The sequence below is a fragment of the Sceloporus occidentalis genome, unplaced genomic scaffold (genome assembly GCF_023333645.1).
Source record: "Sceloporus occidentalis isolate IW3139 unplaced genomic scaffold, rSceOcc1.0.p SCAF_3, whole genome shotgun sequence".
In the NCBI taxonomy this organism is placed as follows: domain Eukaryota; kingdom Metazoa; phylum Chordata; class Lepidosauria; order Squamata; family Phrynosomatidae; genus Sceloporus; species Sceloporus occidentalis.
The window spans coordinates 220528793-220556385 of NW_028316983.1; the positions used below are offsets into that span (position 1 = coordinate 220528793).

General features: G+C 37.9%; 1 protein-coding gene across 2 annotated transcripts in view; it reads right to left on the reverse strand.

Moving 5' to 3' along the window:
- Window positions 1-27593, reverse strand: part of STK3 (serine/threonine kinase 3) — a 161826-nt gene that overhangs the window by 32514 nt on the left and 101719 nt on the right. For both annotated transcript variants that reach the window (XM_089517701.1, XM_089517702.1), the window contains exon 10: window positions 18883-19058. In XM_089517701.1, coding sequence (XP_089373827.1) covers window positions 18883-19058 — 176 coding nt within the window. The remainder of the gene's footprint in view (window positions 1-18882; window positions 19059-27593) is intronic.

Sequence of the window (27593 nt, forward strand, 5' to 3'; positions counted from 1 at the left end):
ACTCTTACTTTAAAACAGATTAAGAACACATTCCTACACACACACACTATTACAGGCCAAGGGGAGGGTTTAGATATAAGGGCTTACAAATAACATAGCAATATACAGTATAGTCTTTGCCTAAGCTATGCACAAAAAAGATAAACTAGATGACTGCCTTGGAATTTGGATTCTCCTTTGTTAGAGATTTCTAAGCAAAATTTGATCTCTATACTTGTTTGTTTGTTGAATTTATACCCCACCTATGTCCTATAGTGGGATCCACGGTTGGATGGACACCTCCTCAGATACTAGAATGGGAATGGGGCTTGATTAAAAGTGGGCTGGGGAGACTGAGCAAAGGGTTCAGACAAAACTGGATTACCCAGACCACCATGTAATTCAGTCTCCTCAGGAATTATCAATCTGATGTGTACTGAGTGAGCAGGTACACACAAATACATTTTTGAAAAATGATTGTAGCAACCTACAAGGTTGAAATGGGCCCCTCCTGTAAATTGGGCATGCAGCAAAGATGCCAGCCCCTGAGCTAACTTGAGAAATTGTTGTTTATGCCCATATTTGTAGAGTGAACAGCATTCATGTTTGGGAAATGGGGTGCTATACATGTTGAAATGGAATCTGTCCAATTGTCTCTAGCACCCCACCCCACCCCTATCCCTTTGACAAGGTTATAAGGATAAGGGGAGACACATATTAATGGGAAACCCAAATCCATACAAGGAAAAAAAAAAACATTGCAGAGGAAAAAGGCAGAAGTTCTACCATGTAAGACCCAATCAGCAAGCAGATAAAATTCTATCCTGCTCCCATCAACTGGTGCCTTGTTTCCATCTACAAGCCCAGAAAAGAGGAAATCCACATGGATACCTTTTTTAAATACCTTAGGCGCGTTACAGACCGCCCCTTTGGGGCAGCCTGTAGGCGCACCTTTCCCCGCTGGATCGGGGCCTCAGTGGCCAGAGCGGCAGCCGCTGAAGCCCTGATCCGCCGCTTTCCGGGCTGCGGGGAAGCGGCAAAAGGCCCCTTCCCCGCAGCCTGGAAAGGGGTGTCCTTGGGGCTTCAAGCCCCAAGGACACCCCGCCACAGCGGGGAGAAGGAGAAAGGGGCTGTTTGGCCCCTTTCTCCTTTGGTCTGCTGGGCGCAGCCGTTTGAAGGCTGCGCCCAGCGGACCAAACCAGGAAGGAGCTCCGAAACAGAGCTCCTTCCGGGGTTGCGGAAAGGGCGCCCTAGGCGCCCTGCCACACCCCCAATACGTCACAACCGCGCGCCTCGTTTGGAGGCGGCGTGGTCGTCACATATCGATGGCGACGGCCATGTGGAATGGCCGCCACCATTTTGTGCGCGCTCTTCCGCACCGCCCCGTCTTAACCCTAGTACTTTTTAGCCCGTCTGTAACAGGCCTTAATGAGCAGTGAGAAAATCTGGATCTGCTCCTTCATGAACCCATCCATGTAGTGAAACCAATGCCCTGTACTGGTCAAAAGCCTGATTCAACAGATTAGTGCAATCATGCCATACTCAAGGCTGCACCACATAATACAAGTAGGGCTCTCTCCAATGCACCATCAGGGCACCCATTTAGCAAGCTATGGGGTAAAACATGATTATTATTACATGGTGAAGTTTGAAAAGTTAAAGCAAATTGTTCTGTGCTATGGATGTTCAGTTTATTAGTGGTAGGATCACATCTCACAAGAGCGGTTATTAATGCAGCGACAGTACACTTTTAACTGAAGTTATTTACATTAGATCAAAATTTCATAGGGTGCGCTTACTACACAGTAAAGTGAATGTCAAGATAACACCAAGTGATATCAATTTGAAAACCACTTTATATTTACCAAATTCATTCGCAATAGAATGAACTAAGATTCAAAGTCTGCTTTGCACACAGAAACCTTAAGGCAGATAGTGGGGATCATAGCTTCCCACTTGAAAGTATATTAAAATGCAACTCTATGGCAACACTATGGCAATTATTCCTCATTCAGCAGCATGTGTGGACACCACATACTGTCCAATTTAACATCAGGAAGAGAGATAAACATATAGATTTTACAGGTAAGTTTGTAAAAAACAACAACTGTGAGCCATTTTCTTTAATTTAAAGCCATGGAAAGCAACTTCAAGCAACTCTCAACCATGAAAAATGTATTATAAATAGTTCCATGTGGAATGTTCATTTGGAAGCTCACTAGAGACGAATAATGACCTTGTATTTTGTTCTCATTTTCTCTGAATTAGCCAAGCCTTCTGTTTCCAATACACCTGGCATGGTTTAATTGCAGCAAACAAAACATCATTTAAATAAAAAGGTGACCTTGAACGTAATCTATCAAAATATCAGTTAGCTTTAAAAGTTCACAGGTTTTAACAAACTGCCAAGACATGCAAGAGCAATTTTCCTTATTCATACATATAGTTTTTAAAGAAACAAATCTACCACATTTAAGAAACATCTGTATACACTTTTTGAAACTACGAGAGGCTCTTCATTATTAATCCTAATCATTAGATTCCAATATCCCTATGTATAATTATTAAGCTCATATTAAGTAAAGTTCAAAGTGCTGTAAGAGTGATGGTTTGTTAGCCTTGGTGACCCCTTAAAATAATTTTAGGGTAAAAAAAACCACAACAATATTAGCAAATATGACCCTTATATAATTACGCATTTATACAAACATACACACCCGAACCCCTTTTCTTGGAAACACAGTCCTCCTAAGAGACATTAAATCTTAAAGGAGGTAACCAAAATTATTTTGGAAGTTGAATGCTGTTGGCTCAATGCACAAACAACAAAGGGTAATGTCAACAATGTATATAGCCCTATTCAAAAGCAAATTAATCAAATCCCTGCTGAAAATTTTGGACCTGGAGCCTACACAATGAGAAACACAAACAAATTAAGCAAATAAAGGGCTATACTGCTTAAGGGAGAATTTGCATGAATAAATATGAGTAGCTTAATAGCTACCTCAGTTCAGTATGGCTCACACTTTCATAACTAACTCAAAATATTATTGCAACACATACATTTGCTAGAATTTGCAATGAAGATCTGCTACAATTTCACTTCTGGTTGATTGCAGAGAAATGATACTGAGCATGTGCAATACTTAATTCTGCATGTTAAGACAGAGACATGGAGAAGGAGGAGTCCATATACAGGATATTAAAGCCCCATGGAACTACAACAACCCATCTATAAATACATCCAATGCAATGGAAAGCAAGGGTGGGTATCGTGTGTTCTTCAACTTATGGTTGGCTCGCATCATCTCTCATCATCATCTCTCACCACTGGCTATGGTGGCTAGGACAGATGGGACTTACAGCCCAAAAGCATCTTAGGGGGGGAGGTTTACTTGATTTCCACCTCTAATTATTATTATTATTATTATTATTATTATTATTATTATTATTATTATCATTATTAACCTTTATTTATAAAGCACTGTAAATTTACACAGTGCTGTACATACAATCTTTTAATTAGGCGGTTCCCTGTCCTCAGGTTTACAATCTCTAATATAAAGTAGCCTCAGTTTTTTCAAGTTTTTTGAACTGAAGACAACAAAATGCCTGGGCAATAATGCTGGATAGCAACTCAAGACAAATGTGCTTGAATCTATATCAGAGGCCATATCAAAGTTTACTTTACAGTGATGATGGCAAGAACAGGCTATATTTCGCTGAATCATTGAAGAGACCTCAAGGGCCATCTAATCCAATTCCTTGCCATGCAGGAACACACAATCAAGCGGTGGACAAATTAGAAAGGGGTAATAGCATTTTGGTTTATGAGCAAAGCAAGGGAAAGCCCACAAGGTTACAAGGTGGGGCACTAATTTTTTTATGCTTGTGTTAAAAAATATGCTAGTTCTGTCTGTAGACAACTTCTCCAGTTGCTGAAATAAAGTTTTGTTTACTTAACTGTGGGAAGTGGACAGTTCTGACACAACTCTTTTCCACTCCTCATTACCAGAACTGAGGGAGAAGTCTGCTTTACATACTAGTCTGAGATTAAAATATCATTCATTCCTTTTTAAATAAAATCATATATAAGATTCAAATTGAAACATCTATGACTCTGCAGCTAATTTTGAAATGTTTTTAAAATTAAATGCAACTGTATGCTTATATAATGCATTAAATGTGACAGAAAATGGAAAGGTCATTGATATTTTAATTATTGTTGTGAATAGTATCTGATTAGCGTCCTTTTCAAACAGTAATCAGCTTGGCAGGTTTAAAAGTGATATTTTTGGCAAGTGGTTATACAACAACACTAATAGTAGGCAATTACCTGTCACAGAACAGAACAATGAAGTGCAGCAGAAAAATACCTACAGGCTTTTAAGTACATTTAAGATTAGGGAATTTAAGGTCATTTATACATGCTGACACACTAAGTATGATGTTGCCAAAACTGTGTTTCTATTAAAGAATTAAAATCTTAGGAAATATTATTTGATTGTAAGTACTAAGAATCAAATTTTATCCAATGGCTCAGTAATAAAGTGCCTGCGACTTGATCAGAAAGCAAAAACTCTTGTAATGTAACTTGATAAAATTGTATCCTTCAACTCAAATATGAAAGCAAGAATATAGTTGTGAAGCAGCTGTTATTTCAAATCTATACAACATGCAATTTTCAATAGTTCTCCAGTTTAAGAAACAAGGCAGTCGAATTTGGCATGAGTTCTTTAAATGCCCATGGACAAATCCATTAAAAACACTGCACTGCTTATTTCAGACAATGAAATAAGATCTTTTCAGACTGCTACAAAAATGGACAGTGTAATTGTTTTCCTTTTTTAGAGCAACCTTATGGCAATACTTGACCTAAATACCCTAAAGGCACCAGATCTCATCTGGTCTTGGAAGCTAAGCAGGGTCAGCCCTGGTTTGTGCTTGGATGGGAGACTACCAATGAATACCAGGTGCTGTGGGCTGTCTTTCAGAGAAAGGAAATAACAAACCACCTGAATAGGAAAACCCAGTGAAATTTATGGAATTGCCTTAAGTCTATAGGCAACAGTTTTATCCTTTTCAGCATTACAACTGAAGCTGTCACAGATAAATTTACTGTGTTTATCATTAAGTGTGAATCTTTCTCTGCAGATGCCAGCCACAGATGCTGGCGAAACATCAGGAAGAAACTCTTCTAGAACATGGCCACATAGCCCAAAACACCCACAAAAAACTATGGATGCCGGCCATGAAAGCTTCGACTTTACATGTTTTGTACTGGGTTAGGTTATACGTTCAGTACACACTGGATGCATTTCTAAAGTAACACATGCAGGCCGGATAGAAAGTCTCTTACTATAGTGAGGCTTTTTGTGTGTTTGGTTCCCTTCAGTTTGTAAATACTAACCAGATTGGGATGCTTTTGTGCCTCTTATGGCACCAAAAGAGTAAGCATCAGTACTGCTCTGTTCCAAAGCACTGTACAGATATCAACAAAATAACTGTGCTAGCCTGCCACCAGGCTGCAATATTACATTAACTCCCAGCATTGGCTAGTAAGCTGATATGAAATAAGGCCATTGTCTACTAAAGCAGCTTTGCTGCACTTAGAAATACAGTTTTTTTAAAAAAATAAAAAATAAAAATAGAATATAACTTCTTCAAACAAGTAGGTTAAAACAGCTACAGAACAAATGGCCAGAATTCATTTAGAGGCATATGCATGTGTAAGTCATGCTCCATATGTGGGGACAAAAAGTCCTCATTGTGTGATCGCAATGAAAGCAGAGGTGCGCAAATGGCATGTTTGTCTGTGCCTTGTCTTTGCAAGTTGCACATTTTGCATGGAGATTGTGCATCCTATACTTTGTACTGTCATTATGCATTATGGCTGTGGATCCTATATTTTTGCATTTTGGTTGTATATCTTATGCTTCGTACTGTGATTATGCTTTGTGATTGTGCATTCTATACTTTGCATTATAGTTATGCATTGCAGTTCTGTATCCTATGCTTTGCATTGTCATTGTGCACTGTGCCTTGCACAATGGCACCCAGTCATTGTCACGTGTTGTAAAATGTTGTTATTCTGCATGGGGTTTGTGTAGTGCTGTCATAGTGTATCCCCATCTCCAGGGGATGTTGTATTGAAGCCATCATACCTGAACTATTTTGCTAAATAAGAACCTTTATCAGATTAAAAAAAAAATACTGGAAAGGGAGCTAGAGAGAATCCATGTTAACCAGCCCAGCAACTGGTGTTGCTTAAAAGCCGACCCCCTTCCCAGTACATCCACAAGTAAATTCGTTCTTTTCCCCCTCCTGGAATCAGATATTCAGTCAACCCCATTAATTTTTGTAAGAAGGTAATATTTTTATAGGTAGGTACAGACAGACTGTCATCAGGAAGGTCACAGTTTAGTACCTGAACATCTAAAGTCAATCCTTCCTTTGATCTTCTATTCAAAAACAAGACTTGCACAAATGATCTTTTCAGGCTTCCTCCCACATTTCCTTTGAATCTCCGCATCCACCTAATTCTGTAAACTGGAATCTAAACAGCCTAGAAAATTCTATAGCAATAATAAAAGTATCTGCATAAGGATACTTTGTCCTTACCACACCTCAAACTTTTTAAAATAATAAACGTTAAATGTTTGGCCCTGAATATTTTAACAGAACAGCTGCTCACCTGTATTTTTGGTATCATTCAGAAAATCATAAGAAAAGCAATAGCTGATTACAATCAAATCAAAACTTGAGTGGAAAAATTGAGCTTTCTTAAAATCTACAGAAAATATGTATTATGCATGTATTTTCTTCTTCTTGTGCACTGATAGCCAACAAAACAGACAACCTGAACTAGAAATCCTAACCTCAGTTACTCTTCTGATTCAAATAACTACTAGAAAGGGGAAAAAACTAGACAGAAAATAGTTTCCAATTGCTGATGTGGTGGTGAAGGTGAAGGTAAAGATGAGGATGAGGACAATTATAGCATCAATGTTCATGATAGAGGAATATTTTACCTTGTTTATTTGATTGTGGTGAAGACTTTTCTCTCAAATGCTGTATCTCAAAAGAAGTCAATGTACAATTATTATCATGTGAAATAAGGAGAACTGTCTTCAAAATCACAGACTGGTTTTGAACAAATATTAAAGAAACTTTGACCTATGGCTGTGGAGAAGGTTGAGTAGAATACATTCCCTTTTCCATTCCATTTTCCTTATCCCCTAAAATCTGAGACTACCGCAGCTGCTTTCCAAGTTACCAGCCAAGTGAAGTATGGTTTTACAAAGCTAAAACTATTAGAAAGGAGCTATGAGAGTAACATAAAGCCCAATAAATTCTCTTTAAAACAGTGTAGAATGATTTCCTATTGCTAAAACTGCCACTGTCTTTTAAAATAAAGACCTCACACTTCTTTCACCAGCTTCACAGATAAGTACTTTTTTCAGACTCTTAAACATTTTGGACCTCAAAATTCAGTGACAAAGAGATATATTTTCAAAAATAACAGAGGTACAACATGATAAGTGATAGCTGAGAGACTTCTTCATCACTGAGACATCAGGAATAGGCCACAATGTTGTGAATTCTCACAGCAATACTATAGGAGTATAGGTAAAACACCAACTACATTGGAGTTTGGAGTTTGCAGCCTTATTGAGCATATAAGGATGAGAATGTGCACTTACTGGATGGACAAATTTTAGCAAATGCCACTGAGCAAAGCTCACCTTACTGTAAGGTAAAGACCAAGAACACCCCAATTTAGACTGTGTGGGTGTACACAGCATTCTACAAAGAAGATGGAGTATTTCCTTTTTTCTACTTGTAACAAGCAAGAAGAAGAAAGAGAAAGGGGGAGGGAAGCAGGCAGGCAGGCTTTGCTGCTAGATGAAATTTACATTCTTTCCCAATTTTCAAAAGGAGTGCTTCTGGACTGTTGAAGGCAACCTACATTGGTAGATTGCATATTCATCTGTGCCTTGTTTTTGCAAGTTGGACATTGTGCAGGGAAGTTGTGCACCCTATACTTCGTATTCTGATTATGCTTTGTGGCTATGGATCCTATATTTTGCATTTTGGTTATACATCTGATGCTTTGTATTGTGATTATGCTTTGTGATTGTGGATCCTATACTTTGCATTTGGGTCGAGCGCTGTGCATTGTGCAATGGCATCCAATCATAAAAGCATCAATGCCACTTGAACTACATTGGCAGTTCAAGTGGCATTAAAGCTTTTGCTGTTGTCAGTGAAGATGTCATTTTAAAAGGTAAGTTTACACCCATGTCAAAGTCCTTCAGGTTCACCTCTCCTTGAAGTCACTAATAATTCTCCCTCCTTCATCTTCTATAGGGAGCAAATGGCCTCATGAAAATGGTGGATCAATATTTAACCCAACTTGAATAGACAGACAGAACTGATGTATTTCTCCTGTTACAGTCCACTGCAATACATACCCATTTGTAGTGCCTGTTAATGTGGCAACCTCCCTAAATCTGCAGAGCCACTGAAAACTTGAAACTAGCATTCTGTTCTCTTCTGCTGGTGTTCCCATGGCAACAGCTCTCTAAATCATAGAAAACAGGTCAGATTTTTTAGAACTACCCACAGTTTCCCCCACTAGTTTTATACTAACCAAGTTTAAGATCATCAGAGGACTGTTGCCATAGCAGCAGCTGGAAACAGTGGAAAAGAAGTACCACACTCCATTATGTTTCACAGACATCGCAGAAAGAGGCAAATGCCTACATATCTGTCACTCCTCCATGCAATCAATTTTCTCTCCCGTCACTTTTCAAATATCATCTCCAAACCTCTTTAGTCTCTTGGTACACATTTTTTAATTTTCCAGTATCTCCTTTTTAGTTTCATTAAAGCCCAACATAGTCTAGAAGTTTCAGTGTTTGACTATGACTCTGGAAGACCAGGCTTTGAATTCCCAATTGGACATGGCAACCGTGACCATGGGCAAATCACACTCTCAGCATCAGAGGAAAGCAATACTGAATAAATCCTTACATAGGATTGCCATAAATCAGAGTTGACTTGAAGACATATAGTAACAACAGAAAGCCAGCATGGTGTAGTGGCTTGAGAGTTGGACTATGACTCTGGACACCTGGGTTCAAACCACAGATCAGCCATGGAAAACTTACTGGGCCACCTTGGGCAAGTCATTCTCTCTCAGATTCAGAAGATGGCAATGGCAAACCCTCTCTGAAGAAACGTGCAAAGTAAACCCCATGATATTTGCCTTATGGTTGCCATATGTTGGAGACGACTTGAAGAAATATTCTGAGGTGAGGTGTTGCCTCCCATGCTGTGAACATGGACATTCATAAGTGAATAAGGAGAATAGATTAACACTTGACAATACAAGGTCCAGTAGAGCTAATTAATATACTAGGATTTAACATGAAGTGTTCCTTTGTTTTGGTTTTCTTTGGACAATCAATTCCCAAAGGCTGGTCTTATTATTCCTCAATTTGGGACTCAAAAGAAGATTTTGGATAAAGCATTTCAGACAAAAGCTTTTGATTGTGTAGTGATGCAAAGTATTCCACGCTTTTTCAGAGTAAGGTTACAACAACAATGGAGGAGGAACAAATTCCAACACCAGCTCAACTATGCTTTTTCCCGGTTTAGCAAGGAGCAGTAGCAGTACTTACATTGCTCTTACTGCTAAAGCTGCCTGCACACCAGCACTTTTATGAATTTTTCCCCAAAGGGAAGCAAAACCTTTTGACATCTCTTGCCATCACTCTTGCCATCACCATATAGGCTTTCCTCTGGAGGCTGAACTGCAGTCCTTGAAATGGACACCCCAATTTGCAACCTGCAGATGGAGCAATGGATTAAGGCTAGATATGTGAGGACACTCTGTTGTATTTGTCAAACTACATCAATACAGGGTTGTTGTTTTTTTATCAAACCACATAAGGTCTAAAGTAGCAGCAGCTGCAGCCATAATAGTTAGACAATTTTCTACAGTATGTTGAAATTTCTTGCTTATGAGAAAAAGTAAACAGAGCCAGTTTATGTTTGCATTAAAATCTGGTATGCAGATTATTTTTTGTTTCGTTTTATTAAATGTAGGGCCCACTTTTCATGTAACAGATCCAAGGTGGAGAATACATAGCAATATATATCCAGATGGATTAAAAAACAAAACAAAATTTGAAGTCCCAGATTTTGTAGCTGTGCTTTCTGGTTTTATTTTCAAGAGCAACATGGCATCCACTTTATCCCAAAGTATTTACTGGGAGCTCCCAGCATTACCAATAAATTTTTTTGTTCCCACTCCACAGGTCAGTTTAAATTAAACAGGAATTTTCAAAAATGAAATGTATTTGTACTTGTCTTGTGTTTTTCTACATTCTCAGAAATGGCTAATGTGGTCACAGCCAGTAAAACCAGCTATTGTTTCTAAGACACAGATTCAATAGAGACTTGTGAGAAGTTTTTTTTTTTTACACATAGGCTGCATCCACACTGCAGAAATAATCCAGATTGACACCAGTTTAACCTCCATGGCCCAATGCTATGGAATTCTGGGGATTGTGGTTTTGTGTGACATTTAGCTTTTGCTATCAGAGAGCTCTGGTAGTACAACAAATTACAAATCCCAGAATCCCATAACACTAAGCCATAGCAGTTAAACTGGTGTCAAACTGGATTATTTCTGAAGTGCAGTTGCAGCCTATGTATAGAAAAAAAAACTTTTCAGAAGTTTAACACAGTTAAAAACATTTCAAAGCTATCCGTAAACTTTAGTGACTACCAAGCTATGGATATGCAGTGTATTAATATGAACAATTAGTTACCAAGGCAACAAGGACAAATATAACTGTGCTACTTCATCTCGTCATTCTAGCCATTTTCTTTTATTCATTATATTCTCCAACTATTCATGAATTATAAACCTGTTATGTAACTTAAACAGATGTAGCAGAGCTTCTACCAGCCTTCATAAATCTATTATTTCTGCTAACAGAATAAAAAGAACGTGAAAATCATTCTAGTTTTTCATATCCCAAGGCCTTGTTCTGGATTAATCTTGGCACTGTACTGGCACCCTTAAAGAAGTCAGGAAAGGAATGAGCTGAAGTTTAACACATTAGCCTAAATCCTGGTGTTAGTCCTCACTACAGTAGACCCACTGAACCACTGGTGACTAGAGAAATGAGTGATATTAAATTACATTTTTTGAAAACAAAAGCAAAAAAGGAGAAGTGAATATCAAATATTCTTGGTGATGCTTGAAATCTTCAAACCAAAAGTAGCGTTTTTCTATATTGCACTGACTCAATTATCATTGCTATCCTGACCTTTTCCTTTCTGGTAACACAGGCTTTTTGGATATACATAACACTTAATTATGGTATAATACTAAATCAAGGTTAGTATTGGCCTCTGGGGGAGAGAGAAGGCTGGCCCAGTTCCATCAGGGGCTAGCCTGAAGAAGAAGAGCCCTCCCTCCGGTCCATCTGCCTTGGTCCAGGCCTCAGAGGGAGAGAAGAATGCTGGACCTGATTCCCTCCCTCCCTCACCATTCCCTTCTCCTTTTGTGTCGTGTCTTTTAGATTGTAAGCCTGTGGGCAGGGAACTGTCTGTTATCCCCTCTATTGTAAACCGCTCGGATTCCCAGTGATTGGGCGGTATATAAATAAAACCTATTATTATTATTATTATTATTATTATTATTATTATTATTATTATGTGCAAAACCCTCAGGCTCACATGGTTTTCCACCTCACCCAACCCTTTCTTCTGATATAGCTGTGAGGGAATCAGAGGCTTTTGCTTCTGCTTTAAAACTAAGAGTTGCAATCATTACGCTTTAACATGTTTGTTTCTCTGAGAACATATTAAAGAATCATAGCTATACTAAAAGATGGCTTAGAATTGCTCAAGGCATCAAAATGTGCCTAAAAGGACAATGTAATGGCAAAATATGATCCACATATTCTGTGTTTAATGTTAAACAATCTGGATACCAGATCTGTTTGGAAGCAGGTTATAGCAAAGACACAAACCTTTCCTTTGGTACCAATGTAAAATACATTTGCCTTTTCTATTTTTCTTAGTTATCCTATCCAGGGGGGGGGGGGGGAGCACTTCACTTAAAGTGTAGATGCAATTTAGATAATTGATTCAATCAGCAGTGATGAGGCTTTTAATAGTTATCATTCTACATTAAATCAAGTCCCAGTACTGATGCCTGTTTTATTAGCCAACAGAGAAAAGTCTTTCTCTTTTTTAAAATGAACACTCAGATCCATTTGTTAAAGCAATAATGCAAAAATTCAGTAATTGTATTAAAGCTGTTCCTCAGGGTACACTTAGACTTTGAAATGACATATCAATGTACAATGCAAAAGCGGGGGGAAACCTACAACGCATACACTGAAATGTAACTCAAAGATCTAAAATGTATTCTGCTCCTAATCTCAGGCCCAGGTGGGCATACTCTGGAGCCCGGAGACCCACAGTACCCAACTTTCAGCTCCACTACAGTACAAGAGACCACAGCAGTGTTCATGAATCCTTGAAACAGCATTTTAACCCTTCTAAAGAGGTTATGCTTTTTCATCCAAATGGTTTGGAGCTATTGAGCACTTGAGGGGTCAAGCAAGGAGCCTGGGATATATATAGGCTGCATGCCACAGAATGTTTACCCATTGGGTAAGGACACAGTAAAGGTACATATCTGACAAATCAGTTCATCTTAAAGGTGCTGCTGGATTCCTCCCCATCCTTTCTTTTCTTTTTATGCTGAAACCAAGTTACATGACTATATAAGAGTTTTGAAAGAAACTTTTTTTAAAAAGTCCCAAACATATTTTCCCAATAGTTGTTAGTTGCTGGTGATAGTAATAATTTTTGAAAGGTACAAGAATAAGCCTGCACTAGAATGAGCCTGCATTTCATATTTCTCCTTGCTGATCTGCTAGGAAAGTTAAGGTGACAGAGATTAAAATTAATTCACTAATTATTTCCCCAACTCACTAGATTCCCCAATTAACACTGAAGTTTAAACTATGTTTCAGTAGATTAGGTTGTTAGAATACCTTAGAATTTGCTACAGCATTAGTTTCTACCTCTGAAGTATTCAGCAAGGCAGGAAAATTCTGGTGCATCATGAGAAAAAAAATTACCAGCAGTTCTTAACTTGTGGACCAGCAATGTCCTCCCAGGGGTTCACAAGGTCCTGGGAGGCTTGCTTGCTGCCTCTTCCACTACCTGCTCCCCTGCCCTGCCTCTTTCATCTGTGCCCAGGGCTCATGTGGAGGCACTGGGCTCAGTGAAGGGAAGGACTCCAGGCCCCCAGCTGGACACGACCACTGCGGTGCTTCCCGGAGGCCTTGTCCACCCTCGCTGCTTCTCCTCTGCTCACCCACCCTTCCTCCCTTTTTCTTCTGCAGCTGGAGCATATGCAGAGCAAAAGGTAACCCCAGCCATCCCAATTCAAGATGTATAGTAAGTACAATATTGTATGTGCTTTAGGGCTTTAAATCTTGTGTTACATCTTGTGGATACACAGCAATAAAAGATATTTCAAGGGAATCCCTGGTAAAGAAAAGGTTAGGAACCACTTAACTATAAATAAAAATATTTTTTTAAAAAACTAGAGAAACTGTATCAAATGATCTTATAGTTAGATTTTGGCTAAAGAGAAGAAGAACGTTAGGATGGATTTCTCCTCAAACTTCAGAAATGGCCCAGACCAAGCAGATGGCTCACAAGTCCACGAGTGGGAAGGCACCGTGGAAGCAGCTGGTAACCAAGGCTGCCCAAAAATGCTCCTCAGCTACTGGTGGGGTGAAGAAACCCCAACGTTACCACCCGGGCACTGTGGCTCTCCAGGAGATCTATCACTACCAGAAATCCATGGGGCTGCTGATCCGCAAGCTGCCCTTCCAGCATCTGGTGCAGGAGATTTCAAGATAGTGAGATTTCTTTAGGAAAACAGTAGGGGTGGGGCGTAAGGACAGATAGAAATTTTTGGAGCCCAGGTCAGAAAAGAAGAGCTGGGTTTATGGAGCAGAAGATCTGAGTTTGGGAAAGAAAGGAGAAAAGGAGAATTGATAAGAAGAAGAAAAATTGAGTCTTGGAATGAATTAAGGTTGGAGTGATTTGTTAGCTTCAGTGGAAACCAAGGCCCTCAACAGCCAGGGCACTTTCAGAATATCAGGTCTTTTAGGCCTGAAAAAGAGTTGGCTTGTATGGGAAGAAAGGGTTCCAAGTCTTTGTAGGGGAGAGATGCATTGTAGCACTCTTCAGTAGTTTTCCCTTTTCCACTGATTATATTTTGGACTGGATTCTATTGTATATCACAGTACAATACATAACCGTGTATAATGTTATTTGGGATGAGTTGCAATGAATCCCTTTGTAATCTCATTCACACCGAGTGACTCCTGCATGCAAAACATGTATTCTACCACTTATTACATGTATTGATTTAGAGTGGAGTGGCAGAAGGGATGTAATGATTCAGTTGTGCAGAAAAAAATGTTCTGCATATCCTCAGAAACTCTCAAAAAATTATATTAAGAATTCTCTATTCATGATTCACTAACATACCTTTAAAGCTATCCATTTGCTGATGTACTAGCGGATCTGTGCTTTTTTACTGAAATAAATCACTCCTTAATCTTTAACAACAAGGTATTTGTAGACTGAAAATGACCCACAATGCAGAAATAATCCAGTTTGCACCACTTTAACTGCCATGGCTCAAATGTTATGGAACTCTGGGAATTGTATTTTGTTGTGGCACCAGAGCTCTCTGACAAAGGCTAAATGTTTCACAGAACTATAATTCCCAGAATTCCATAGCACTGAGCCATGGCAGTTAAAGTGGTGTCAAACTAGATTATTTCTGCAGTATGGATGCAGCCTGAGTGAAATGTTAGTATTGGAGATAAAAAGAATGAAGAGATAAGATGAATGACAAACTGAACTGAAGAGGATGAGAGCCATCCTTGGGACAGCCTACTCCAACCTGACAGTCCCAAGATATGCTGTGCAGCTACTATTATATTATAGATTTTGTTGTAGGATGGCATCTTTAAAATTGCAAGTTGAAAGAAGCTGAAAAAAGGCAAATTAAATGGACAAAAAGAGCCCCTTTGAAGGAGCCATTAACAAAAATGTGCTTCTCTAAATCCAATAGCAACAACTTCTTTGCCACTCTCTATAAATTTTATGGTCCAGCCACCACCAATGTCTTAAACAACCATTTAATTAATAACTCAACCAAATACATAATTACAGTTATTAGTGTTCATAGTATTAACCAATTTTCCAATTCATAATGATTAACATTATCTAATTAATTTTCAAATCTAATGTTCCATCCCCTTGGTGAGAAAGGGGACCAGTGTATATTGTACCACAGACAGCAACTCAAAGCATTCATTTTTCATTTTCATTCATTACATTTTTCAAAAAGTAACTCAAATACTTATTTTAGTTATTTCTGAGAACGAAGAAAGCTAAAATTGAGAACATTTTACTCACTGAAATAACTGTCTCAAGACAACCTAATATAGCCATGTAGATAATATACAATTATGGTCAAAATCTATAAACAGAGTTGTCTTCAAGATCATAGATTATCTCTGAGTAATTCTGACAAAAACTTTGAGGTATGGCGGGTACTCAGCTGGGCAGAAGACAGGACAGACCAGCATTCAGATTGTTTAACAAATAATTCTTACTACCTGTATAGTTACTTCTGAGAAACAGGAAAATACTTTCTCAAAATTGTAACAGTAAGAAAAACTAACTACCTAGATTGCCACAATTCTATCCAATTACAACCTTAAAAAGCAGGTAAAAGCATTCAGATTCTCTCACCCCCCCCCCCCCCCGTGTTTTCTTTTTCCCTGCTCAGTCTCTGTATTATCCTCATGAACTCACACTCTTTTCCTTGGCCAAAGTTTACTACAAACTAATCTTTCTGATATGAATTAAAGTTTATACTTAACTGAAAACAACTCTCAGACTGGATGATGCTTCATTTTTACAATTTGGAATTTCAACTGTTAGACCATTTCTTTAAGAACACAGAAAATTAGTCATTCCTGGATGCATTCACTAATAAAATCTTTAAATAGGAAAAATCCATTAAGGAAAAATCCAACAAAAAGGATAGAGCATATTTCTTTACCACTGAAAATTATCCATTATTCATAATATTTATGAATTATTTAAGGACTGTACATCAGCAATCTAAAAAATTAATGTCAATTTTACAAAAGTATAAAATGCATGCTCCACAGTGATTTATTCTTCAGCAACTGTCAGCTCTTCAACAAAGAATATACAGAACATTTTTCAGTGCTAACAAATGAACTTAGCCTGCATCTGCACTGCAGAATTAATGCAGTTTGACACCACTTTAACTGTCATGGCTCAATGCTATGGGATTTGTAGCTTTGCAAGATATTTAGCTTTTTCTGTCAGAGTGCTCCAGTGCTGCAATAAACTACAAATCCCAAGATTCTATAGCATGGAGCCATGGCAGTTGAAGCCATGTCAAACTTAATTAATTCTGTAGTACAAACGCAACCTTAGATTCAAACATAGCCCGAAAAACCCACAAAAAACTATGGATGCCAGCCATAAAAGCCTTCGACTTCACATTAGATTCAACCACTTTTGAAGAAAACATAAATAATTTTTCTTCAGATTAACTTTCAGAAGACTATTTACAATCTGATCCTACACAGGACAAACTGAAAAGTGAAAATAATTCACAAAAAATATCTGTAATATTTTCATCTATGTCATGTGCTAACTCCCAAATTAAGGTGTTATCAATCATTGTGTTTCCTGCTTAATAATTTTTCACATAAATACCCTAAATGAATATTTTCATATAATTAAGCTTCACAATATTAATAAATCACTACTAAATAACATTAGCTTAAAGTTAACTAATTAATGTCACCTCACATTCCTCTTTAAAATAATTGGTAGTTCTGATGTCACTACGGATGCTAGCAATTAATTTATTATGCCCTGGACACTTGGTTGAACACAACTGTGTCCTGGCCCTGACTCAGGCCTTTGAAAGTAGAACCTTTTGCGAATGGAAGGGGAGAGGGCAAGGCAACTTTTGCAAATTCCTCCTTTCTTCTACAGGCCCAGTGCTACCTCTCCCACTCAGCCAAAGGTCCTCCAAACCTTTCAATCAAATGAAGGGAGAAGTGGAATAAATGACACACACACCACTCTATTTAGAAGCCTCGCTGGATCAAACAGCTTTGTTTGGGGACAAAGCCAGACTGAAAAATATCAGGAACATGGAAAGTAGGGGAGAAGAGACTGAACCCTATTCTCCCTGCCTCTTTTGGAGCCTTAAGAACTACCCAAGAAGGAGAGAGAGAGTGGCATCTGCCACAGGCTGCAAGAATATTGGTTGCTATTTCTTAAACTTGGCATTCAGTTGATACCTAGTTGTGTGGTAATGTATGAGTGCTGTGGCAAGGGAAGACCTATCTGGAGCAGGCTTATCTGTTACAGATATGCAACATTAACACAATAATGACTGATACAGCCTGCTTTATGGGCAATTTAAAATGTTATAACTTTAATATTAATGAAATGTTTGGACTGTTCATACTGCAATGATCTACTAGAGTAATGTTGCATCTGTATTATAGTTCCAGCAGCACATGTCAATGTAGGCACATTGTATGGTAGTAGTGATGAATATATCCCATTCTTTCCAAAGAAGAATGTAGGAAGATAAATGTGCTAGTAACAAAGCTCCCATGTACACATGCACACACCATGAATTAGGTGAATATGTATAATGCTGAAAACAATATGGGACCTGAACATTATGAGCATCCAATGCTCTCTCAACTTAAAGAGAGACCAGTTTATTATTATTATTATTATTATTATTATTATTATCATCATCATCTATTTACAGTGGGGCAAAAAAGTATTTAGTCAGCCACCAATTCTGCACGTTCTCCCACTTAAAAAGATGAGAGGGGCCTGTAATTGACATCTTAGGTAGACCTCAACTATGAGAGACAAAATGAGAAAACAAATCCAGACAATCACTTTGTCTTGATTTGGAAAGAATTTATTTGCAAATTATGGTGGAAAATAAGTATTTGGTCACCGTCAAACAAGCAAGATTTCTAGCTCTCACAGACCTGTAACTTCTTCCTTAAGAGGCTCACCTGTCCTGTTTGATTTAAACCAAAGAAAGACTAAGCTACTTCTACTTAGCCAAGCTCAACATGTGCATTACATGATGTATCATACCAAAATTAATGCATGCCTATGGATTGCTACAGTTCATGTATACTAAATATGGAAGATGCACACAATACTCAGACAAGCCCCCAACAACAGAGAAGGGGGGAGGGAATGGGTCACTTATTGCAAAACATGGTAATTATGGCTTTGTTTAGCAGTTAGCTTAGGAAATGTTATTTCTAGCAAAACAAAAAACAAAAGCAACATCAATAACTAAAAATCTCATTCCACTCCACATTGTGATAATGTCAAGATGTTCTTAGGAGATGGACTCACTGCTAAGAATCCTGCATTGTATTCATTTATGCTTGTCTCATTTAGAAATACGGTGTGCCCTTCCCATCTGCGGGGGTTTGGTTCTGCCCACCCTGTGGGTGGGAAAAAGTGCAGGGGCCCACACCCATATTAGTCAATGGGTGGCAATGTGCACACACCCATGCATGCACACACCACCACTGACTAATATGGAGTGGGGCAAACCACAGGAGCTCCAATCCATGGACAGCTAGCTCGCTGATACAGCAGACCCACTGTATTACACCAAGAATACAAAAAAACATAACCTCATGATGACAGCAACTGTGTAGAAATACTTACAAAATCAAAGTCACCATCTTGAGGAACTTTCCAGTTATCAGGGAAGATATTCTTTGATATGTGATAAGATTCATGCATATTTTGATTGCAGTTTTCATGGCTTTTATTCTTGGAATCTTGTTTATCGAAGTAATCCATAAATGATGGTCGTTGAGCCTGAGGTGACGTAGCATTTCCTAATTTGAAAATAAGAGAGTGGTAGTCAAAACTAGTAAAATATATAAATTATGCTGTATAGACATTTAAATTATCCTGGAAAGTCGGCTTCTTCAGATGCATTTATACCCACAAAAACTCATTTTACAATTAAAAACTAATTAGTATTTAAGGTGCAACATTCCTTTTCTCGCCACTCCCTCTCACTTCCTCCTTTTTATGTTGCAAGAGATGAACATGGCTACTTCTTTGAAAATTGTGGCTTTTAAGATTGTCTGCAAGAATCCAAACACTAAACATAGACTTGCAGTTCTCGGAACTGCACAAGTAAAAAGAATGATAAACCAGTTTGAATTTGTGATAATTATCTGCCATAGGAGAAAGTACTGCTTTCCTTCACAAAGCTAGATGTAAAGAAAAGTTTGTAAGTTTGTACTAGTAAAATGTGCAAGATCACATAAATCGAGCTCCTCCAGGAAAAAAAAACTGGTAATACGTACAATTAACTGGCAACTCAAGTTTCTTTGTGTAAAACAAAGGCTATATAAAAACACGCAAGTGACTACATCAGAACAAAACAAAAGCAGTCTGGTGCATCTTTTCATAGTAAGCTTTCCATTTTACATATGAGCATTGTTTTACATAAAGAAGACTCCAAAAACAGTATGTAAAATTCTGCAGGTTTCTTTGCCAACACACGTATCACTTGAATAAAACTGCATAAAATCTCTACCCAGAGAAACAAGGATCTGAACCCAACTCCTTCACTATGCTTTTTTTTTTTTTTTTTTTTGGTCATCTTGAATGTGGTGCCATTTATACAAGATGCTTTTTATAACTTCAGTTAAAATATCTCAGACCTCTTAGGTTCAAAATGAAACTAGCACTGGCCCAATAAAGTATCGTTGTTTGGATATTATTGGATTTCCTATATGGCCAACACCAAACTCAGATGGTTGTATATATTTAAGAATTACAGTACACAATTAACAGTTGCTACAAAACTGTTGCTGCAAAAATAATCAATTAAATAATGTCCTATAAATATGTGTCCTCATCATTTTCTCACAGAATAACACACACGGGGTATTTTCATAAAACATGCTAGGTATCTGCAGGCTTCAGATACTCATATCTCACCTTAAGATGCCAAAATATGAATAACCTTTTGCAGGTGTCTGCAGCCTTATTGCTTTATCTCTTTACAACAGGGGTGGGTAAGGATGGCCCATGGACTGAACATGGCCCTCCTGGGCAGTTTGGTTGTCCTCAGGGTCAAAATGTTTTTCAAACTTTTTTCTCAAATACCCTTTGGGTCCAAAATGCCCCTAATTGATATGTAGATGGCATCTCTGCCACTTTTAGAGCCCACCTAGAGCCCCAGGATGTCAAAATAAATTTTCACAATTTTTAAAAAGCCTCAGCATGCCCTCAGCAAGGGCTCAAAAGATGACACCAATACCACCATGTCCCTTAAAAAGTGTTTGGGAGGGATTTGTTTAAGAAACTTGTGGTGGGAACTGAAGCTCTTCACAATCACTTGTAGCCCCTTAGCCTTCTACTGTTGCCCTGCCCTGCTTTACAATCTGAGGAAACAGTAAACCATTAATTAATCATATCTGGACAGGGAAACTGTGGCTGGAATCCTCTATTGTACTCTGCATTGTATAACTTTACTCAGCTATGTAGCAGAGGTTCTAAAGAACCCTGTTAGTGAATTGCAAAGATGACAACCAGAGAACAGCAAAAGTGTCCCAATCTGCATTGGCACTCCCTAGTCAGTCTCCCAATGTGCATCAGGAGTCCTCATGTATTTGTCCCAATGCAAAATAATCACTTTGCTCTCCTACACAGTACCATAACAGCAGCTCCTTGCTGAATACAGATGTTAAAGCTGCTCAATTCTATTTCCCACAGACACAGGTCCACTGACAAAGATGTACGTCCCCTACATGAATTCTAGCATGTTAATAATATGTTACTACTACTACTACTACTACTAATAATAATAATAATAATAATAAATATTTATTTATATCCAGCCTCTTCCGCTTTGAGGATCGAGGCGGGTAACAGCAAAGTGAATACAATATACAACAATAAAAATAACAAGACTCCCAAGACCCCGACCCAATCCTCCCTCCCAACTATAAAATTAAACTGTTAAAGTACATAACAATGCATCAAAATTAAAAAACAAAGTACAAATAAGAAAAATAATAAAATAATGATGGTTTGACATTTTGGTTTGCTGTGAAGCTAGCACTTTCAATCTTAGACAAATCGGGAAGTAGTGGTTTATTCAATGTTTCATGGGTTTAAACCACATTTCAATCTTTTTTTAAAAAAGGATTAATTAAACTAATTGCCTCGGTCAAAGATATACTCATGAATACTAATTATGCAAATTCTAATTATATTCTAGAGCTGCACTCTTACTCTTGGCCACGCCTCTCTTAACAACAAAGGAAGAGAAGGTCAATGAATAGAGAATCTGGAGAGATGGAGCAGGAATATGAGTGTAAGTGTAAGTAAAAGGAGTCTGGATATGAATACAAGGGATACCATTTTTGATTAATTAAAAATTAATCTGAAAACAATTCAGATTTAATGTGTTTAATGTGTACATACCTTCCAACAAAAATCTACAGGACTTCTCTGAATAAGTATTATGTACTAACCAATAATATACATCTAATAAAAATGATTAAAAAGATTCTTCCTTGCTAGTGATTTGAACTCTGATTTAAATCATTAAAACTGAGTCTTTAAAAGAGGCAATTAGATTTAAATCATATCAACTCCGGAGGAGACAAAGAGCTATATATGAATCTTCTGCATTTTATAACATTCTAAAAAAGATACAATGACCAGAAAATGCATTTGTTTTCTCTCCTGCCATCTACACCAAATTTAACAATTAATGAACTAGATATTAAAATATTAGCACTGCTTGTATTAACATCCCTACTGATACAAATACAGTACATTGAACAAGAACATTTTAAATACCTCTGAGCTCATATGGAAATCATAATAACATTTAAGAACATAACCAGCCTATTCCAATCCTACACTGGCCCACCTACAAGAGAAACAGTCTGAACAATGAAACGTGATGTGAGAGAGGGAATGTTGGAACCAGTCCTCTACAAGACTGCAAAAATATCTCTAACTCATAATATCATTTCTATATTTTACATAATACAAGGTGTTTCAATACACCTTATTAATTTCATAAATCCCAATCTCTCAGACTGCTTGTCAAATAACAGTAGTTATATCAGTAATAAGATAATTGGATAAGAATGCGGAAAAGTCTGTATTATCAATCATACTACATCATGTTAAATAACTGCCATTCATAAATGAATGAATTGAGGTTTTTTTCATGTTTCTTAAGTTCGACAAGCCAATCATTAAGAAACTGCCACTAAAAGAAAAACAAACTCTAACTCATGTGTCAAACTCAGCAGCAAAGTCCTTAAAACGAAAAAGTGATTCTGAGGACAATTCTATTTTGTGGAAAGGGAAGACAGAACCCTAGGCTCACAAGGAAACAGTAAATGAATTAGTCCAACACATGTTATGGGGTAATCTTACAAACTATTTAAAGACCATTTGGAGCACAGCTTTTCTAAGAATAGCTCACATTACTACAGGAAGGGAAAGTCATGCCTCACTAATGCCTTGATATTCATTTCTATTACTACAATAATACACAGTGGAATTTTACTGCCATCACTTGATTGGATGCTAACAAAATATAAAGTTTTACATTAAAGGATAATCTCTAACTTGCTGGATTGCACAATCCATTCCAGAATTGAGTTATAACTAATTTTAGAAGAAAGTCTTGGAGAAACATATTCACTAAAAGCATTTCCAATTCAAAAGATGCTTTTATTGTTGTTGTTCTTTTTAGTTGAAGGTCAACACTTACAGCTCTAACACTACAATGTTAGCAAAAGGAGAGGTATGAAGAGTCTCTGCCTAGAAACTGAAACTGAATTGCTAGTTTCCCTGCAAGGTGTAAAACTTTACTTTGAACTCTGCCAAGAATAGTGAGAACAGCCATAGGTCCAGGTGGAGTACATGCTTTGCACGTAGAAACTTCTGAATTCATTCTAGGTCAGCTCTAGTTTAAAAGGACAGTGAATTGGGGGAGAAGGGAATCTCTACCTGAAATCCTGAGAAGCTACTCCAAGTTAGAATAGACTGCACTGGGTTAAAATTCAAATGCATTGATAAGAGCCTTTCTAGTCAAATGAGTCACCCAAAGTAAAACTAGAATTCAGATATAACAATACATAAGAACACCAGAAGAGCCCTGCTGGGTCAGGTCAATGACCCACCATCACACACACTTGCAACTGGTATTAATTTTATTCTCCAACATTTCACAGGGAAAAAAACCAGGGCATATGTAGCCAAACAACATCATAGCATGGTAAAGATGGCAAAAGTTATTAATGAGGAAAAGCCAACAAGCTAAGAGAAGCTGCAGTAGTCTACCTTTGCCTGGGCCTACTGGGAAAGGCAAGATTCTGCTTCTTCCTCTCTTTTCCCTCCTTAATTGAGTTAATTGAAAGCAAACAACTTTTGTGCTTTGAGGTCAGCAGCAACTGAAGTAAACTGAGGGCAAAGGGGGCAACTGGGAGGAGGTGACAGAAACTGGGATATTGTAAAAGTATCTGAAAAAACAGGTTAGTAGAGGATTAACTGGAACTGTTTCTACCAAATCTGGTTATTTGGAGGGTATGTTATATTTGAGATAATACACAACCATGACAGCTAGAAGGCATTAATAGCCTTATGTGTCTATGGCCAGCTATGAGTATTTTAGGATTAAATTGTTAGTCCTACCTAGAGTAGCCCCAATGAATCAATACAAATTTGGTAAGTAAACAGTTATGTAAGTTTCACTGATTCAACTGATCTTCTCGAGTTGGAACTAACAACTGAATTTAGTCCTTAAGATTTAATCATGCCATATGCTACTTGATACCTTATTTAGAAAGCCACTTTCAGCACAATGAAAAGACTTCCCCATGCCCTTCTGGTTTGATTTCCAGAGAACAGCATACAAAGAATAGGAAAGGACGAAAGAAATATTCCTTCAATTATTTACCAACATACATGCAGCAGCTCTCCAAGGACTAACCCATTCCACATGTTTATAATATATTCCTTCTATTGACTCCTCATCTTTCTTTACCTATCCTACCATATCTATCTTCTTCCTTTGTGACTGTCTTCTGCTTTCCAGTACATCTGATGCTATCTTTTGTCTTCATTTGCTATTCTTCCCTCAAACATAGCCTTGTTGAACTGAACACTGCCCTGACTCACAGAGTGGGTTTATTACTCCCATTCTCGAGATTTGCTTTTTAAGCCTTATCTTCAATTAATTTATTACATGCTGGACTCATGTCTGTCAACATACATTCTTTGACAACAAAATTGAATACCTTAGCACAGAAATCTTGACTATTAGATTTTATGTTCATTTGTGTTCTCTGGAACAGTTTTCATTTTCTCTTATATTTACAGAAAGTAACAAAGTCTGTGCTTTGTGCTATTTCTGTTTTGATGCTGCTGAAAAATGAAAGGTAGTCACCAGGAGGGAACAAGAAAAAAAATTGTGTACAGAAGTAGCCATTTTCACCTTTGGAGAAACACCAAAACAAATCCTAAAAATTGGTAGGAGGGTGAATGAAAGTGACAACACTGAAAACAGAAAAAGATGGAACAGGACCAGCAGTCTTCCAAATTAAAGTCAGATGTAACTGCTGAAAATCACGGGCAATCTGGCAAAGTGTCTGGTCACGACTGAAGGACCTCACTGCCCATTTTGCCTCTCAATATAGTACATCTCTTTCTCACCAACTTTTCATATCTTTAGTTTCAAATGTTTATCTACACATGTCCCCACTCTTGAAAATGTGTAAAACACAATGCTATTTATTGCTACGTTGTATATTAAATGTTAGAGTAGAATGACAAGCTTTATTCTGTTCCAGATCTCAGCTTTATTTGGGCATAAATCCCTCTTCGTTGAGGAAAAAAAGTATGTTTTTACTTTTCTTTTCTTTTTTTTTGGTCACATAGCCCAGGGGCCTCCAAGTATGGGTGCCTATAAATAAGAAAAAATAACTTGTTAATGTTACTTATTTTGTCCTTGAACAGGAAAATTTGGAGGATTTGAAGAACATATACACAAAATCTAATGTTAGCAAAGTTTTTTTTAAAGATGTAAAATATTTTCACATTACTAAGAGAGGAAGAAAATTCCTCTTCTGTCCAGATACATTTATTTTTGCAGTTGTGAGACTTGCTAGAATGCCATTCAAAATGCGCCACCAGACAATATATACACTTTAAGAAAGCTGCAAGAAGCTTGAGCCAAAATGAAGTCCCAGTTTGTAGGGGCCTGCTGTCTTCAGAATATTACAAAGACCACCAGATTCTGAGTACTTCCAAATGTTCCCCCTATGACCTGCATTTGTTTCCACTAGAATGCAGCTCTACCAACATGATTAATAAAATGCTTTCCCACACTGTTATATGCATGCTATATGCAATCAGATAAAGTACTGAGCTGAGGAAAATCCAGAGTTTGAAACTCGACAGATTTATGAGTCACTGCATTTCACATGTTGATTGGAACCCAAAAGAACCATAATTGGTACAAAATGTTGGGTTGCCTGTCTGCAACCTGCATAAATAGCTCTGAGAAAATTTGCCAAGGACAAATAATGCAGAGGGGCTGTAGCCTCCTTCTAAGCTTCATGGGGGCTTCTGGCTTGTCACTACTACAGACAGACTGTGATGGACCACTGCTCTGCCACATCAGAACCCAAAGGATATCACTGCACTCTTTGAACTACAAAAAGTAGAAGATGATGCACTTATGACACTACATTCTTCTCTGTTCCTTACTTCCCCTACTGCCATGGCACACAAAACTCCAGTTTTTCCCTGTACAAGTGGGGTAAAGAACAGAATTAGGGGAACAAAAGAATATCTTAAGGTATGGCTCTAGCATTTCCCTTTTCCTTGAAGTTTTCTGACCAATACAACATCTCCATACTCTGTCCTAATCAGGGCTGGGGAGTAGTGTTAATTTTGGGGTTACTCTTTGTCCTACTCTGGAGTAAAATATTTTTTCTTAATGTTATTCCTATTCCTACTCCTATAAAAACCTCTTTACTACTTACTCCTAACTCCTATTCCCCAGTCCTGGGGAAAAGCCCCAGTTGCATTGCAAGGCTGGTATGTGTGTGTTTCTCTCTCTTTGCCTCCCAGTCCCTTCTTCAGTGTAATATAATTTTAAAAAATGGTGTTTGCATGTACAATGTAATAACAGGAATAAGGAGTAACAAATGCCTTGGTCCTGACAACCAAAGGAGACTAGCAGGAATACTTTAAAACCTACATTTCCATGCCGCATTGTTTGTGCAAACAATTTTTAAGTCTAGAAAAGAGAACTGTATTTTTTTTTTTTTTTTTGGTCTCCATTCTGCATTCTCGTTGCATAAAACTCTTTCTGAACCAGGCAATACTATTCTGCATTCATGGGGACACTTAAGAAAGTACTCTCAAGATGAATCTACATATTGCTAAAATAGAGTGGACCCTTGGTATCCACTTGGGGTTTGGTTCTAGGAGTCTCCCCCATCCCTCCCATGGATACCAAAATTCATGGATACTCAAGTCCCATTAATTATAATGGCATAGTAAAATGGCGCCCCTTTTATAAAATGGCAAAATCAAGGTTTGCTTTTGGGAATTTGTATTTTTTAAAATATTCTCAAGACGTGGATGGTTGAATCCATGGATAAAAAAATCCATGGATATCCTGCAATATGGTCACTGCCTACATCCAAACTGCATGAAAGCAAGACCAAGTGAAAAAGTTATTATGCAGCAATTCTCAAATGGCAGATTCAGTTTTAACTACAGTAGAGTCTCAATTATCCGACATAAAAGGGCCGGCTGATAGTCAGATAAGCAAAAATGTTAGATAATCCAGACTCCTCTCCCCTCCCCTTCTCCCTTCCTTCCTCCTTCCTTCCCTCTTAGGGTTGCCATAAGTGAGGACCTGCAAACCGGGACAAATGTAGGACAAATGCAGGACAACATTTTCAAATGTAGGACACGTTTTTAAAAATGGAGGACACACAAAAAAATTGAGGCTTTTTTAGAAATGTTAATATAAATCCATGTTTCTTAGGCATGATCAAAATGGAGGACATTTTGACATTATTCGTAGACAGATCACGGAAATGTACTTCCTTTTCTGGCCACCCCCCTCTCCCCATTCCAAACAGCACATTTGAGCATTGAACATGGCTTTATTTTAACATTGCCTCTTGCATATTTCAGAGGCTTATTCCACAACCAAACCCTTTGGTCAAGGGACTTTGGTTTTTCTTCATTTTGACTTGTTTTGTCTGTATTCCTCCCCACTAAATAAAGGAGACATGAAATGGAGTTAATGGGTACAAGTTGTTCAACAAAAAAGTCTTGTGAGACTCTGTAGGCAAGAGGTG